General features: G+C 34.9%; 2 protein-coding genes across 2 annotated transcripts; one reads left to right on the plus strand and one right to left on the minus strand.

The window, feature by feature from the left end:
- Nucleotides 1-51: 51 nt before the first annotated feature.
- TRIADDRAFT_64174 (expressed hypothetical protein) lies at nt 52-6,315 on the minus strand (the record flags this gene model as incomplete). Its single annotated transcript, XM_002115334.1, has 14 exons — nt 52-347; nt 452-728; nt 1,341-1,470; nt 1,582-1,722; nt 1,818-2,180; nt 2,261-2,310; nt 2,430-2,500; nt 2,662-2,930; nt 3,049-3,177; nt 3,300-3,520; nt 3,624-3,884; nt 4,026-4,310; nt 5,082-5,347; nt 6,095-6,315. 14 exons carry the CDS (start codon nt 6,313-6,315, stop codon nt 278-280), a joined length of 2,754 nt encoding a protein of 917 aa, XP_002115370.1. The 3' UTR covers nt 52-277.
- A 4,733-nt stretch (nt 6,316-11,048) lies between these two features.
- On the plus strand, nt 11,049-14,474 carry TRIADDRAFT_38096 (uncharacterized protein; the record flags this gene model as incomplete). Its single annotated transcript, XM_002115209.1, has 8 exons — nt 11,049-11,313; nt 11,882-11,946; nt 12,646-12,923; nt 13,402-13,627; nt 13,692-13,854; nt 13,965-14,020; nt 14,105-14,265; nt 14,387-14,474. The coding sequence occupies 8 exons, from the start codon at nt 11,049-11,051 to the stop codon at nt 14,472-14,474; spliced, it is 1,302 nt and encodes a 433-aa protein (XP_002115245.1).
- Between the last annotated feature and the right edge of the window lie 1,274 nt (nt 14,475-15,748).

Raw genomic sequence — 15,748 nt, forward strand, 5'->3', positions numbered from 1 at the left:
TCGATATTGTACAGTGTCACGATAAATGTTTTAAACATACGAGTATTTAGTAAAATTTCTATTGTCGACTTTATTTCATTTGACACCATATTGTTATATTTATTTCTTTTTTATACCGATACTGCTGTTTAATATAGCAAGAAAATAAGAATCTCATTAGAGGCTACTCTTACGCATCTTAACGCAAATAAAATAACCGTATTTGCGGCTAGTAAAATGTTTCTACATGTAAAATCGTACTCTGCGATAATAGTCTCACATAATGTTTATGGATAGGCTAGCCTGACCTTTCCTGACAATATTTAAGAATGCATGTGGCTATTACTCCGGTCCAACCTGTTTGATGACTGATTAAAAATTAATAAAATTTTTTGTTAATCACTCAGAAAGGGTCAATTAGTGTTACATAAATAACTGTGAAATTTGTTGATTGTTTCGACTTATTTATTACCTTGCTCCACAACCTCGACCTGTGTCTCCATGAAAATATTCATAAAAGAGCACAAGATCCCTGAAATTTGGATCATGTTGGTACAGTGAACTGTCTCCATGACACGGTCGTTTGGCAAATTCATCAGTTATGAACAGTTTGCACAAGCGCTTAGCAATTTGAAAGCTGGCATCTCTTAATGTCATCTTGTTACCAGAATTTGTTGGAAATTCGATAGTGAATGAATCACCATAGTAATGATCGTATCGCTCAAGAGTTTCCATTATCAGGAAATTCACTGTAAGAAATACAATAATACAGTTTTTAACCTAGTATATCAACGAATTCATTTAAAGCAAAAGTTGATGTTTTCGTGCATTATGCAATAACATATATTCTCAGATTATCAGTAAATATGCTCCCATGGTAATGATATGCTTCTTGTAATTTTACGAAAAGTGCAAGCATTTACCTTTTTACTGGCTATATTTTAATCTGTACTTTACCAATCAGAATATAAAGCCTTAATAACTAAAATCTTAAATGCACATTCATGTAGACATACATGAAACAGCCTAATATACTAATTACAAATGATCGTATTGACAGTTTACTGTAGATCTATTTAACTCATTCGTACGAGTAAAATACAATGGCACAGCAAAGTTCAAATTAAAGTAGTTCGAATTAGATTCATTAATTACCTTACATAGCGTATATTAAATCCGTTCAAAAATTTTTTTATGGCTCAATTCTACGATCAATACTAATGCTACCCGTATTTGTGGATAGGAGATACTTGTAACAATTTGCAAGCTACAGTATTTTGTCATGTGTATTACACGACAGAAAAGCACTTTGTATAAATTGTAGGAACGGCAAAGTCCAATAATCACACTTTGATACGTACTGTTTAACCAGATTGGACCGCGCCAGTTGCTATTGCCACCGAAAAGGTAAGTGTTGGATTCGCCTGGCACATACCTGACACAATTACTATTGCCGTAGTAATTGAAGACGAATGGGTGTTTTTCGTGGATCTAATTAATAAAATAAGTCGAATATCTATCAAATTTGATAAATTAATGTCTAAGTTCAATCCAGCTTTAAAGACATCTACGAGTCAATCATATGTAATGGCAGTCGCTTACTTTGGATAATGATCTAATACCATAAGGTGATAAAAACTCATTTTCATCAAATACGTAGCGCAATACCCTACGCAGTTTATTTTCAGAAGGAATAGCTAATAGTCGATAAACTTCATGCGAATCGCTATTCATGTAAGCAATCTGTAATTTAAGCCAGGTTTAGCATTACTAAATTAGTGAGTAGCGACAGTTTGTTCCGAATCAATAATAATTATTGATAATTTTGTGGCAGTTACCTGAGACGCTAAATCTTGCCTATATTTTAAGAACCAGTCTAAGCGCTTTGAGAATCCTGGTAGTTTATTTAACATCTCACTGTTGAGGATTAAACAGCTAAAGAGTGGTACTAATCCTACCATCGAACGAATCTTTAAGGGGACACTTTGACCATTTTCACAACGTATTCTATCGTAATAAAACCCATCAGTTTCGTCCCAAAGGCCTGACCCTCCCATTGTATTAATAGCATCCACGATCGCAACAAAATGTTCAAAAAATTTCGAAGCCATATCTTCATAAGCGATATCAGTTTGCGCTAGCTCTAACGCAATATCCAGCATACAGACGGCATAAAAAGCCATCCAAGCAGTTCCATCTGCCTGATAAAATTTCGTATACATGCTACTTAGAATATATAGGTGTATGAAAAATTTTATGAAGTATACGAAAGTATTATTACTTGTTCCAGATATCCTCCGGTGGGTAGAGGTTTTGATCTATCAAAAATTCCTATAATTTTAATATATTTAATTAGCTAATCAGTAAGGATATAATTTTTTTACAGTATATCAAAATTACGTGATGATAAAGAAAAGACGTCTTTGCGGAATACTGCTGTAATCACTAACCTATATTATCTAAACCTAGAAATCCTCCAGAAAATATGTTTTGACCATTGGGATCTTTCCTATTAACCCACCTATATTACCGTATGTAATTATTTTTATTTACATAGGATCAGAATTTAATTGCTACTTTCTTCGTCAGGAAAGAATTGCAGGTTTACATTGGTATACTGATATACTAAAGATCATGATTAATTGAAAATTTTATAGCGATTACTGACAAAATAAATATTACCATGTGAAATTGATGACCAACTTTTGAAAGCATCGAGCTAAAAAGTGATGATCTCGATTACTTCTGCTACTAGCTAACTTAAATACCCGCCATACTGCCCAGGCATGAACTGGAGGATTGACATCATCGAATGCAAATTCATATGCAGGTATTTGACCATTTGGAGCCATATACCATTCACGTAAAAAGAGCAATAGTTGATCTTTAGCAAAACATGGGTCAATTCTAGCGAGTGGTACCATATGAAAAGCTAAATCCCAAGAAGCATACTAAGATATACAAAAATCGAAGACTTTCATTATTAACGAATACGTTAAATTTTTAACTTCATGCAGAAGTTAAAGAGTAATTTAAAATCGTACTATAGAGTATTTAATAATCCTTTACCCATGGATATTCCCATTTATCTGGCATAGATATTACATCACGATTAAATAAATGTTTCCACGAATTGTTACGACCTTGTAATCGCGATGCAGGAGGGGGAGGATTGGCGGTATCTCCATGTAGCCAATCCTATTTCACAAATTTAAGTATTACGCTGGATATATTACGATGATCATGCAACTATTATCAATAATTAAAAAAATAAGAATATTATTGTGAATGTAAAAATTGTTTAATAACAGCAGACCTACATCAATAACAATGTGATAAAATTGCTTACTCCAGAGTAAGCCAGCAAAGGCTTGTCGAGATATTAGTTTGTTTTCATAATTGAGATTTAACTGTATTGCATTATAAAATCTATCAGCTTCTAGAATTCTTTGAGTAAATATCTTCTCAAATTCAGGCCCAAATGGCTTTGCAGGGCTCTCTTTTTGTGAATGCAAGCGGCAGTATACAGTAACTTCCGATTCTAAATTATTTACAAAATCGAATAGTATCTTAATAATAAAGTGCCTACAAAAAGTTGTTATCGCTATCTGACGTTTCATAATAATTTAATGTAATAAATTAACCTGCGGCAACATCTAATACATAATATGCAGCAATTTTTGTGCCTCTTTCTTTAGGACTAACTGCATCTTTGTCATTATTGATGATATATCGATGGAAGGCATCTTTAGTATAAGGTGTATAATTATCTACGTTATAAAGTCTTCTAGTATTGGTTTCGTTTTCTGTAAACAGCATCGTAGGGGAGCACCCATTAGAGCTTTCATCGGCTGTAAAAATAAAATCCTCCAAAGATTCATGCTTGCAAGTAACATGATTCGAACCTGTTATTACCATGAAATAAGGCTAAATTCAATCAAAGGCGTATCATTTTAATTTGACACGTGTCGTAACTACTCAGTATGATACTGTAGCATAATTATGAGTAATTTAACTTAGAATAATCTTTGACGTATTTATCTAACCCATTTTTTTTATCTTTGGCTTTGCAGAGCAGCCTTCATGTTTGCAACCCCATATCCATGTATTTCTATACCATAGAGTTGGTAGTAAATGGATACGATTCGCTTTCTTAGCTCGGTTTGCTACTGTTATACGAATTAAGATATCGTTGGGTGACGCTTTTGCATATTCGGCAAAGACATCCCAATAGGCAGAATCGTCAAAAACTTTAGTATCTTCTAACTCGTATTCTGGTTCCATAATTGACGATTCCCGATTAACTCTTTCCAGTTCGGCGTAAGGATATTCTTGATACGACGGAGAAGATATAAAATAGTTGACATCATCGTTTAATATTTATGATACTGATAAATGTTGGGGAAAACTTTCATTGCATTACTCTCTGTGCTATACTATTTGTGTAACAAAAAGAGGGCATCTGGTAGCTTTATGGATATCACGCAATAAGGATCTCTGCTCATTTCATGCGATTGATTTACCTATATATCGCCCAACTACGATATACCATTGTATACTACATAAGTCTATGGTACGCGAGTAATTGTCTCTTGTTAATCCTATCGAAAGGGTTGTTATGTTGCGTGATATATTAACCTATACTATAAATCGATCTACTGTGCTAATACGCCATACACTATAGTTCTATCATATCGCTAAGTAGCCGACTTATACATGACATGTGCGTATACAGTATATACAATTTATATAACGCTTTTATATGCAATAGCTTTGATTCTTAGTTAATGGTCGATGCTACGACCATGGTTGAACATTTTACTTATTGATGCTAACCTACATCATCAGTACACAGATTATAATTAACATTCCCGTTAAGCTGTACAGTATATTCTCGCATATGTGTTGAATTTATAAAATAAGGTATGGAGGCATAGAAGTTCTAGCGATAATGCAAAGCCTAAATTTTTCCTCATATTGTACAAGATTGAAGTAAAAAAAATATATCAGCAGAATCCCTGAAGAATGCTGCATAACTACAGTATACTAAAGTGTAATTTGGATCGCAAATAATTGCCACAATGTACTGTATTTACTTATACCTGATTGAGGATACTTGTATAAACCTTTCATATAGGAATGGGTTGGTGTCGAATCTAGGTAATAGTATAATTCCTTAACGTCTTCACCATGGTTGCCTTGTGATCCTGTTAAACCAAATAACCTCTCTTTCAAAATAGCATCTTTTTCGTTCCATAATCCAAGCGAGAAGCATAGTCTGCATTGCCTGTCACATATCCCTAATATGCCATCTTCCCCCCACCGGTAAGCACGCGATCTTGCATGGTCATGTGGAAAATATTCCCAGCTTCAAATAAAATCAATTTTAAAAGGTGATTAATATCGATTGCATAAAGATATTTCAATAGAATGAATGTCAATGTTGTTGTCGACTATGGCAGTTACTGTGTTACGCAGTTGGTTGCACTTATCAAATTATGCGCAGCATAGTGTTATGTGTATGATCACGACTTGTTACGCGTATGACTTTACTTATGGAAAGGCAACCCAGAATAAAGTGAATTGTGCGTTTAAGGCTGCTTTGATGTGTGTAACCTTGTCTAGCGTGACCTAGTGTCGCGATATAATACGTGCTGTAACGCATGGCATACAGTATCAATATTGAATAAGAGTTGCACCTTGGTGGGCGAAACATTATTATAAAGTTAAGCTGTTAGATAAACACAACCAAGTGGTTTGTTATAAGTGTACAATCATCGTGCAGTATAGTATCACATTGATATTTCAATAACTTCATGGTAGTTATTATTGAAATAAGAGTTGCACCTTGGTGGGCGAAACATTATTATCCAAGTTAAGCTGTTAGATAAACACAGCCAAGTGGTTTGTTATAACTGTACAATCATTGTAGAGTATAGTATCACATTATCAATAACTTCATGGAAGTTATAACAGTTTAGTTGTATTGTAAATAATGAAACCAACTGATGTAAGATATATTAGACACAAGTAGTGTATGAGAGTAAATACAGCATACGCTAAGATGTTTTCAGTACTATATAATTAATCAAAGATAGGTGTATTACTGTCTCACCAATTGCCATCATCAGAGTAATCTTCTCTCACGGTAGCCCATTGGCGCTCAGATAAGTATGGTCCCCATCGCTTCCAATTTGCAGTTCTGGCTTCATCCTCATGTAGCCTCTTAGTCTCTGCATTTTCAGATTCCAAGATATGTACTTTCTGAATTTTCTCTCTATAAGAATTGATATGCAAGTCAGTCAAAATGTGTGTAATAAGAAAGAAATGGGTCATTCTTAATGGACAAATTACACTATCTTATGCAAGTAAGTGCTGTATTAATAAAATAACAATTGCTGGTGTTGTTGATCCTTATACGTGCAGTAGGGGTAAACGCTAAAAATTTTAGTATTGATACTACTTAGTTAAATTGTTCATCACGTTGCTTTTGCTAAATTTTACAAGTTTACTTATAAAGCTGTAGTACAGAATTTGTTGGAAAGATTGAATATTTATATGCTGTATCAGACTATGCATGCGTTAACTCAGATAGTTTACGAACTTGCGAAAAGAAGTTTTTATTTTTTATGATGATTCACATATGAAACCCTAAATCAATTGGAGCCGCAACCGAACGGTGAACAGGCGTCAATTAGGGCCATTAATATCGTTGTCCAATTAGCAGTCCTCGTCATGCAATATCTTATTAATAATAAATCGATGCACTTGGCGCTTGATTTATTTTGTCTAGTAATTAGTTAGTATTCTGTGAAGGTAACGAAAATACTGCAGAAGCTCAATTGATGAGATGAATTTCCGCCTATGCTTGACAATTCAATAAATGAGAAATTACTAAAAATGGCACTAAAAGTTGGCCTCCTATCATCTACTCGCGTATATACTTTATTTTATCACCTATGCCTTGACTAAATTTACATCATGTTTGAAACTGATGCAACATTTCATAGTTTCAGAAAGGTGGTGTGCAGGATCGTAGCTACATTTCCTAGAGCAAGTCCTGCCAGATGGTAATTTGTTGTCATGGAAGCAGATCCTATTTAGTACAGTAGTCCGTGATTGCGTGCTAGTTTTGGTAATATCATTATCATTTTAAGGTAATGAAAAGCATCATTCATTCTATCAGTGGGTACGAGCTGTGAAGAAAGTTTGTCTTGCAACTAACCGAGTACTAGCAGTCGTTGGCAAAAGCGATCGATACACTGGCGACATAGACAACGATATTTTGGTATGATGCAAGTAGCTGGGTCAGTAACTGAGTGGATCGACGAGTACAGTGTACGCGTATGCTACTACCACTGCGTATTTACTTGGTTTGTCAATCAACGTAGTAAAAAGGGTATTACAGTATAACGGTTCTATTGAACAGCCTTAGAATAATCGTATGGTAGATGAGAGAGTATAAAACAAGTTGTATTTCAAATCAGCTCATGAACAATCATGTTTGGAGTATATTTCTTTGTACGTTTGTAAAGTGGAAATATTATTTCAGCATGATACATGATTCTGTTGATACAGGTCATTGCATTAATGCAGTATTTAGTGTTTTCCAGCTGGCGATCTAAATGGGGTCGTGTTGACTTCAAAGCCTCATTTTATGGGTTTGATTGTAGTCTAATCCTGTCTATCAAACTTTGCAATTATGCACTACTGTATGTTTAAAGTGAGAATTTAATTTTGCCTTGAGTTGTTGTACATACTAGTACAAACTCCCGTCGCTATACAGTACTGACTGATTAAGTTGTTGTAATATTGCAAACGCTCGTCGCTTTGCTGACGGATTATGTTCTTCTAATATTATACTTCTAGAATATTATTTTACAATAATACTTCAAAGTTGACTTGGCTTTGCATCGCTATGCTGACGGATTACGTTGTTCTAATATTACCAACTCCAAAATTGCTGTGTCATGGACGCGAACAGTATAGGCGTCTGTGTCTCCATTTCTGCCTTGGTCAATGACTATTATTTCAGTAAGGGTAACGCAATGGCTCTTTGTACTTCGATTGCTAAACATGTTGTATCATCCTGTCGATTAAGACATTTGCAAGAATTCATTTGAACGCTTGCAGTCCATATGCCTATGTTACAGTAATGTCAAGTAATTTCTTGACTTTATACACCATTAAGGTAAAACAGCATGCTGCAATGACTTCCATTGGATGATCATTTCAACAAGATTCAACAGGCTATCATCAGCTCATTCAAGACTGTAGCGTCATTTCTAGGCGTAAACAACTGTTATAAGAGCAACATCCAACATTGAATCATAATTGCAAGTGATAGCAGAGTAATAAATGATTGTACAGAATTATACCATGAACAGTGGATTCAAGGTTAACCGATTGATTCATGCAATGATCAAATCTATCCATACTCGACAAGCTAGTTTGAGGTACCTCTTTGCCATGGCGGTCAAATTTCTTTCTTCAAAGCGTCGTTAATACAAGGTTTGCAGTTTGCAGTTTCTCTTCCCCAGCGCTATAGGAGTACAGTATGGAAAAGCTCGACAGCTCAGTAATCCACTGTTAGTGATTGGCTGACGATAGCGATATCGAGCAAGATAACGTTTGTCACTGGATGAGGTTGACGTTGCAACTGAAGCTACTTTTCAGCTCGATCTTGGTGGATGACTCAACAAAATTGACTTGCACAAGTGTGTACTGTTTACAGTACACAGTACAATGCACCGTAGAGTGTTGACATCAAGTTTACTGTACTGTACAGTACACAAGTGTGTGCTATTTACAATACACAGTACAATGCACCGTAGCGTGTTGACATAAAGTGTAGCTGTACAGTACGATTGGATATTTGGAGATATTCTTGTATCAGCCTCCCAATAACCTACAGTAGACGAGTTTTGATACTATACTGTACACGGTACTGTACTAACATACCGTACAACATCATAAATAAATAAATAAATAAATATGGAAGGATAGATCATATATATTACTACATATCAGGAGAAAAGGATACTGTATAAAAAAGGAAGCATTTCTTTTCAATTTCCGTTACCGACTGTGGTTTGCTATTGTTCTTGAATCTTGCATCTTTTGTCTATTCAGCGAACCTTGAGGAAGCCTGACTCGAATTCAAACGAAGTTCAGCATACAGTACAGCATGTTTACATTGGCTTTAGAATATAAGAATTCTATTTAAATGCTATGATCAATATCAAAACTGTATCGATTTTATACCAGCATGTATTCATCTACCAGCACATATAATATTTAAGCCATTTTAATTGCAATGAAGGAAGTGGATTTTTTACATCGAAATTCGAAAAGGAAGTTCAACATGTAGAGTACAGTACAGTACCGTAGGCCAAGGGGAAATAGTCTACTGTACACAGTCAGAATCGTTTTATTGTGCATGCAGTAGTGTACTCTACTAATGTACTGTATGTCAAATTGTCATTACTGTACTGTAGATAGTAAAAACTCATTCAACGAATTTTATGTAAAAAGTATACACTATCTAGAGAAATGACAACTACATCGGCATTCCTGAGTGATTAGGCTACACTACTACAGAATTGACCTAATTTAGGCTTGATTTAACTTACACAATTTTATTTTTTCTACCCTAATTGAAATGAATCAGACGGTGTACATTAAGAGAATCGTATCGTTATTCATCTTATCCATGATCACTTTTTGAGTGCACTGTACAAGCTGTAGCCGTGATCCAAATCTATTCTTCATGGACAGCTTTCATTCAGATACAAGCCGACATCTGATCAAATCCCTTGACTAATCTTATCCCTTTTTTAGAGCGCAGTATAAGCTGTAGCCGCGATCCAACTCTAGTCTTCATGGACAATTTTCATTCAGATACAAGCCGATATCTGATCAAGTCCCCTGACTAATCTTATCCCTTATCACTTTTAGAGTGCACTGTACAAGTTGTAGCCGTGATCCAAATCTATTCTTCATGGACAGCTTTCAATCAGATACAGTACAAGCCGATATCTGATCAAGTCCCCTGACGAATCTTATCCCTTATCACTTTTAGAGTGCACTGTACAAGCTGTAGCCGCGATCCAACTCTAGTCTTCATGGACAATTTTCATTCAGATACAAGCCGATATCTGATCAAGTCCCCTGACGAATCTTATCCCTTATCACTTTTAGAGTGCACTGTACAAGTTGTAGCCGTGATCCAAATCTATTCTTCATGGACAGCTTTCATTCAGATACAAGTCGATATCTGATCAAGTCCACTGACTAATCTTATCCCTTATCGCTTTTTTAGAGCACAGTACGGTATAAGCTGTAGCCGCGATCCAACTCTAGTCTTCATGGACAACTTTTGGTTCAGATACAAGCCGCTATCTGATCAAGTCCCCTGACTAATCTTATCCCTTATCGCTTTTTTAGAGCACAGTACTGTATAAGCTGTAGCCGCGATCCGACTCTAGTCTTCATGGACAATTTTTATTCAGATACAAGCCGATATCTGATCAAGTCCCCTGACTAATCTTATCCCTTTTTTAGAGCGCAGTATAAGCTGTAGCCGCGATCCAACTCTAGTCTTCATGGACAATTTTTATTCAGATACAAGCCGATATCTGTCTATAACAGTATTACAGTATTAACAGTAACAGGGTGATAACATGTTTTTGAGATGTATAGTATGTTATAACATACTATACTATACTCTGTTTATACAGTATAACAACCAGCATGTGGTCATGGATTCCCAACATCTCAAGGTAACTTTGTACTGTCATGTGACGGATGCAAAACCTTAGTCTATGGTACTCTACTGGATAGTATTTTACAGTAAGCGACTAGGAGGAAACTACAGTACGCTACTGCAAACTGAAGTTAGCCACTCAAAACAAACTGAGATGCAAAATCAAGTGTAGCCTACTGCGAGATTAACAGCAACCTTGTATCAATCAAACATCGCTCGGATTTTCGTTTTTCTTCGAAGATCTTGCATTTGGTAGAAGCTGCAGTACGATTTGAATGATACGAGCATACAAGTGTCATTGACAATGGCAACACTTCGCCTTCTTGTTCGACATGCTAAACAAGTTGTTATGGTATGCAATAAGGGACAGCTAGCATTGCCAGGTGCTGCAATGAACCAACTAGCTGTATTAACCAAGAGCGATCAATCTTCTTCAACTGGCTATTCCATAGTTGTTGATAATTGTGGAACGATTGATGCTATTGGACCTGATGAAGAAATTGACAAAGAATTCTCGCCAAAAGACTTTACAAACATTATTGATGCGACGGATATGTGCGTCTTGCCAGGTCTGTAAGTAGACGCTCTTGCTGTTGCACATTGATACATATTTTATTCGTGATACTTTTGCCAAGGTTTCAAACTACAGAACACAAGGAGAAGTGTACAACTGTCTACGTACTGTAATCATCTGCTGTAGTTTACTACAACTTGTATCGACTACACACGAAAGCTTAGATATAATCGCCACGTTTACAGCGTCCTAGCTCAACATCTAATACGATGATGATAAATGATCAAGACTGATGATTGAGTCACAGGTCCATACTACTTTATTCTCCTGTCACAATCATGATACCGTGTGTACACTACAGTTTAAAATAGTAGCTGTTGTGCTGTAGTGATTAATGTACATTTGCAGGTTGAATAATGATGTTTGCTACCGATCTACTGGTATTTAATTAACTTACACACAGAGCGCTATTCGTGAATACTATAATCTTTATTCGCAGTAGACATATTCGTACTGCAGTTTGGATAAAGTAGTCCCTGAATCATTTATGATGTAGAGAATAATTCATTACTCATCACAACAGCAATAGCTGTATTTTATTTCCGATACTTTTGTATTTGTAGGTTTGGTAGACGGCCATACGCATCCAGTCTGGGCTGGTGATCGTGTCCACGAATTTAAGATGAAGGTCTGTGTACTAAAATTGTAATATGACCATGCACTTATTGGATAAAAATCATCCATATGTAATATGCGGATATGTATACGTATCTTCGAAGATTTATATGTAAATACGAGTGTCTGCATTAAACTGAATGGACAGAATTGGATCTCAGAAACTATCAAACAGCAACATGTCAGAATTTACACTTTATCACTACCAACAATCAGATTAATTGCAGTATGCCATAATGCAGTAGAGCATAACAACTAATGCATCCTTGAAGTGTAACATTCGTTTATAATTTATTCCTTCATGATAGGGCTTGAACTACTGTTCAAGATACTGTACTCACGTGTGCATTAGCGTACTATACGTATTTCGATACTTGTACAAAAACTACTATATTTTTTTATTTATCATTTTATATACGTTAATAATATGTAAAGTATTTCACTCACTCAAGTGTATATGATATAAGCTTGCATGTCCTATTGTCTAACATAAGCGATCAAGTATTTCACGGCTATATTGAATTCAGTACTAGATAATGATCGCTACGCACCAGATTGTCATCAATTTGTGCTACAATTAGTTCTACTCATGATCTAGAGCTACAATCACAAGAATTAATTTACCTACTATTATATTGAATAGCATCAAGTCCTCTTTTGATGTCTAAATGATACTAATTTAAGGGGTATCTCCTTGCATGTTCATTCACAGTTAAGAGGAGCTAGCTACATGGAAGTTCATGCTAGTGGAGGTGGAATCAATTTTACTGTTCGACATACACGCCAAGCTTCAGAGGATGATCTGTACAACTCTTTTCAAAAGCGGGCTTCTAATATGATGAAAAATGGAACTACATTATTCGAAGCTAAAAGTGGATATGGCTTGGATGTTGACACGGAAATAAAGATGTTGCGTGTTATTAAACGAGGGATTGATAACTTTCCCATCGATATTTCAGCTACTTACTGTGGAGCCCATTCAGTGCCAGAGTAAGCGGTTATATTTCCCATTAAGACTTCTTATGCCCTAAATTTTACTCACATTCTATAATGCGTACAATATCTTAATACTTGACAAGTGACATTACAGTATCACTACGGGATTTGAAGAATGACGTAGTTTATCGATTGGCCTATTCTAGATTTACGAATTAGCCGATATTGAAACGATCGTCATATCAGTCTAGTAACTTATAAATAAATACGTTTTACCAAGCTCTTTCCAGTAATCTCAACTCTTAGGGCTATTTAGTAAAGGTTAAACGCAGCAAAACAATTGATATCTATACTAACATAGAATACGCGTTTACAATTATATAAAGTTATTTGATTTCAAATAAATGTAATGTGATCACGAATTAATTGTTATACGTATATTGTAGTTATGAATGTATAATTCAAGTTTCTGTCATATGATTTGATTACAGTTCACTAAAAAATTTGCCTTTTGTAAATACCCTTAATAAAGGAATTTGACGATGGAGGAAGCTACTGATGATATCATAAATAATCAAATTCCTGCTATTAAAGAGCTTATAGATCAAGGTAGCTTGCAAGTTGATAATATCGATGTGTTCTGCGAAAAGGGAGTATTCGACGTACCAAGCACCTCTAAAATATTAAAGGCTGGAAAAGAGACAGGGCTAGCATTAAATTTTCATGGAGAAGAATTGCATCCTTTGCAATCTGCTGAGGTAATATTGCATATTGAGAATACACTTGTTCTTAAGTCCTAAACCTAGTTCTTTACTATTACAGATGGGAGCTAAGCTAGGTGCGAGGGCAATTAGCCACTTAGAAATGGTTAGTGATGAAGGAATTAAAGCTATGGCTAGCAGTGGGACAGTTGCAGTACTACTTCCAACGACTGCCTACATTTTAAAATTATCTCCGCCACCTGCACGAAAAATGATCGATAACGGTATCACACGAACTACTTTATGCGTATATTTGATATAATTAATTATTAGTGTAGTCAGTTATGTTAGTATATCATGTACCGTAGTAAGGTAGTACTTATATTATGTTCAGGTGTTGCTGTTGCACTTGGGTCCGATTTTAATCCAAATGCATATTGCTTGTCCATGGTAAGTCATTTTTGATTAGTCCATTTTTGACTATCAATATATAATGTGGTGTTGTTAAATTTGTTGACATACTCATATCTTTAGCCGTTGGTCATGCATCTGGCATGTATCATTTTAAAGATGACTATGGAAGAAGCGCTTGCTGCAGCAACGATTAATGCCGCAGCTTCGCTAGGAAAATCGAAACGACAAGGATCGCTTGAAATCGGAAAACTTGGTGATATGCTGATAATTGATGCGGCGAGGTAAATATGCTATCACAATAATATGCCAACATTGAAATCCTTTTCAGAACTACGCCTATGTTGTTGTGCGGTATAAGAAATCGACATGTAGTAACAATAAATTTTACTTTAAATTTAATAGTTGGGAGCACCTGATTTATCAAATGGGAAATCAAGAGTCTTTAATCAAATACGTTATTAAAGGAGGAAATATAGTTTATCACAGGTAGCACTTACTTTGAAACTTTTATTCACGTTGTAACGTATTCCAAGCTAATTAAGCGTATTAAATGTTTGCTGCTAGACTTAAATCTATTGCTTAAGATATAGCTTCGTACTATACCTTTATAAAGATTATTGTCCTGCAGATTGATCCATGTACCCAATTTAAAATAGAAGCTGTTACCTTTCGAGGATCAGAATTAAGAAGTGTTGTGTATTGTAATGATTATTATGAAAAATCCTCAAGTTATTACACTTTTAAGATACTATTGCTCACTATTACGAAATATTATAGCTTGAATATCAATCATTTTTGATTGGATTTACTTTTATTGTATACTATCTGGCATCAAATGTTAACAAAAAATAAATATGAATATTATTTTATTTTATTCATAAATTCCGGTCTATATATACAGTGTTGGTAATTTGAGGTATTTACTCGAATCATATTAAAGCTAAAGTGCCATGAGCTCCTAGATGTCCACGAAGAATTTATCTATTGGAAAGGCAATTAATTATAGTACTCGTAATTGCTTGTCTTAGACGGATGCCAATGTCACTACAAGTGTAGTGATTCATGTACTAAAACAAGTTGTCCATTTTCTAACCACGGAAAATACAGTAAATATCATCAAAATTTTTGTGTATCGAATATACTGTACACTGTTTATACTGAAATTCGCGTAACTTGTGGTCTGCAACGATGTTATGCCAAAGTGGCCATTGTCGGAATTGGCCTATAAATATCTAATATCTATTACAGTATACCAGTTTACTATCCTATCATTCTTATCTTCTACAGTATATACTATAATCGCTCTATAATGTTGTAGCAAGAAAATACATACGAAATATCATTTGTAATAACAATTTATATATAGATACGAGTATACTGTTCTATTTCGATGGATCTGTTACGAGTAGTCCCACAAACGCTTTGCACTGTAATATTTTACAGGAGCAGTTATATTAGTAGCAACTTCAAGTCGAAATACCACCATGGGTTTCATTTTTAAGCTATATAATCTACAGTTCCGTTTCTAACGATAAATAATACTTTATTATTCTAAGCAAAAATGGAACGCAGTATACTGAATTATTGATTATAGCTTGCTTCATTCGATTAAAGTGAACAAAATGAGCATGATTATTCGCAATTTTGGAATATATTTTCATCAGAATATAGAGGACTAGACATTGAAAATTTTATTTTACTACCATTTTTCATCCTTATATTCATGTCTATATAATCAGATACATCCTATATTATCTTAATATC

Source organism: Trichoplax adhaerens, genomic scaffold, assembly GCF_000150275.1.
Source record: "Trichoplax adhaerens TRIADscaffold_10 genomic scaffold, whole genome shotgun sequence".
Classification (NCBI taxonomy): Eukaryota; Metazoa; Placozoa; class Uniplacotomia; order Trichoplacea; family Trichoplacidae; genus Trichoplax; species Trichoplax adhaerens.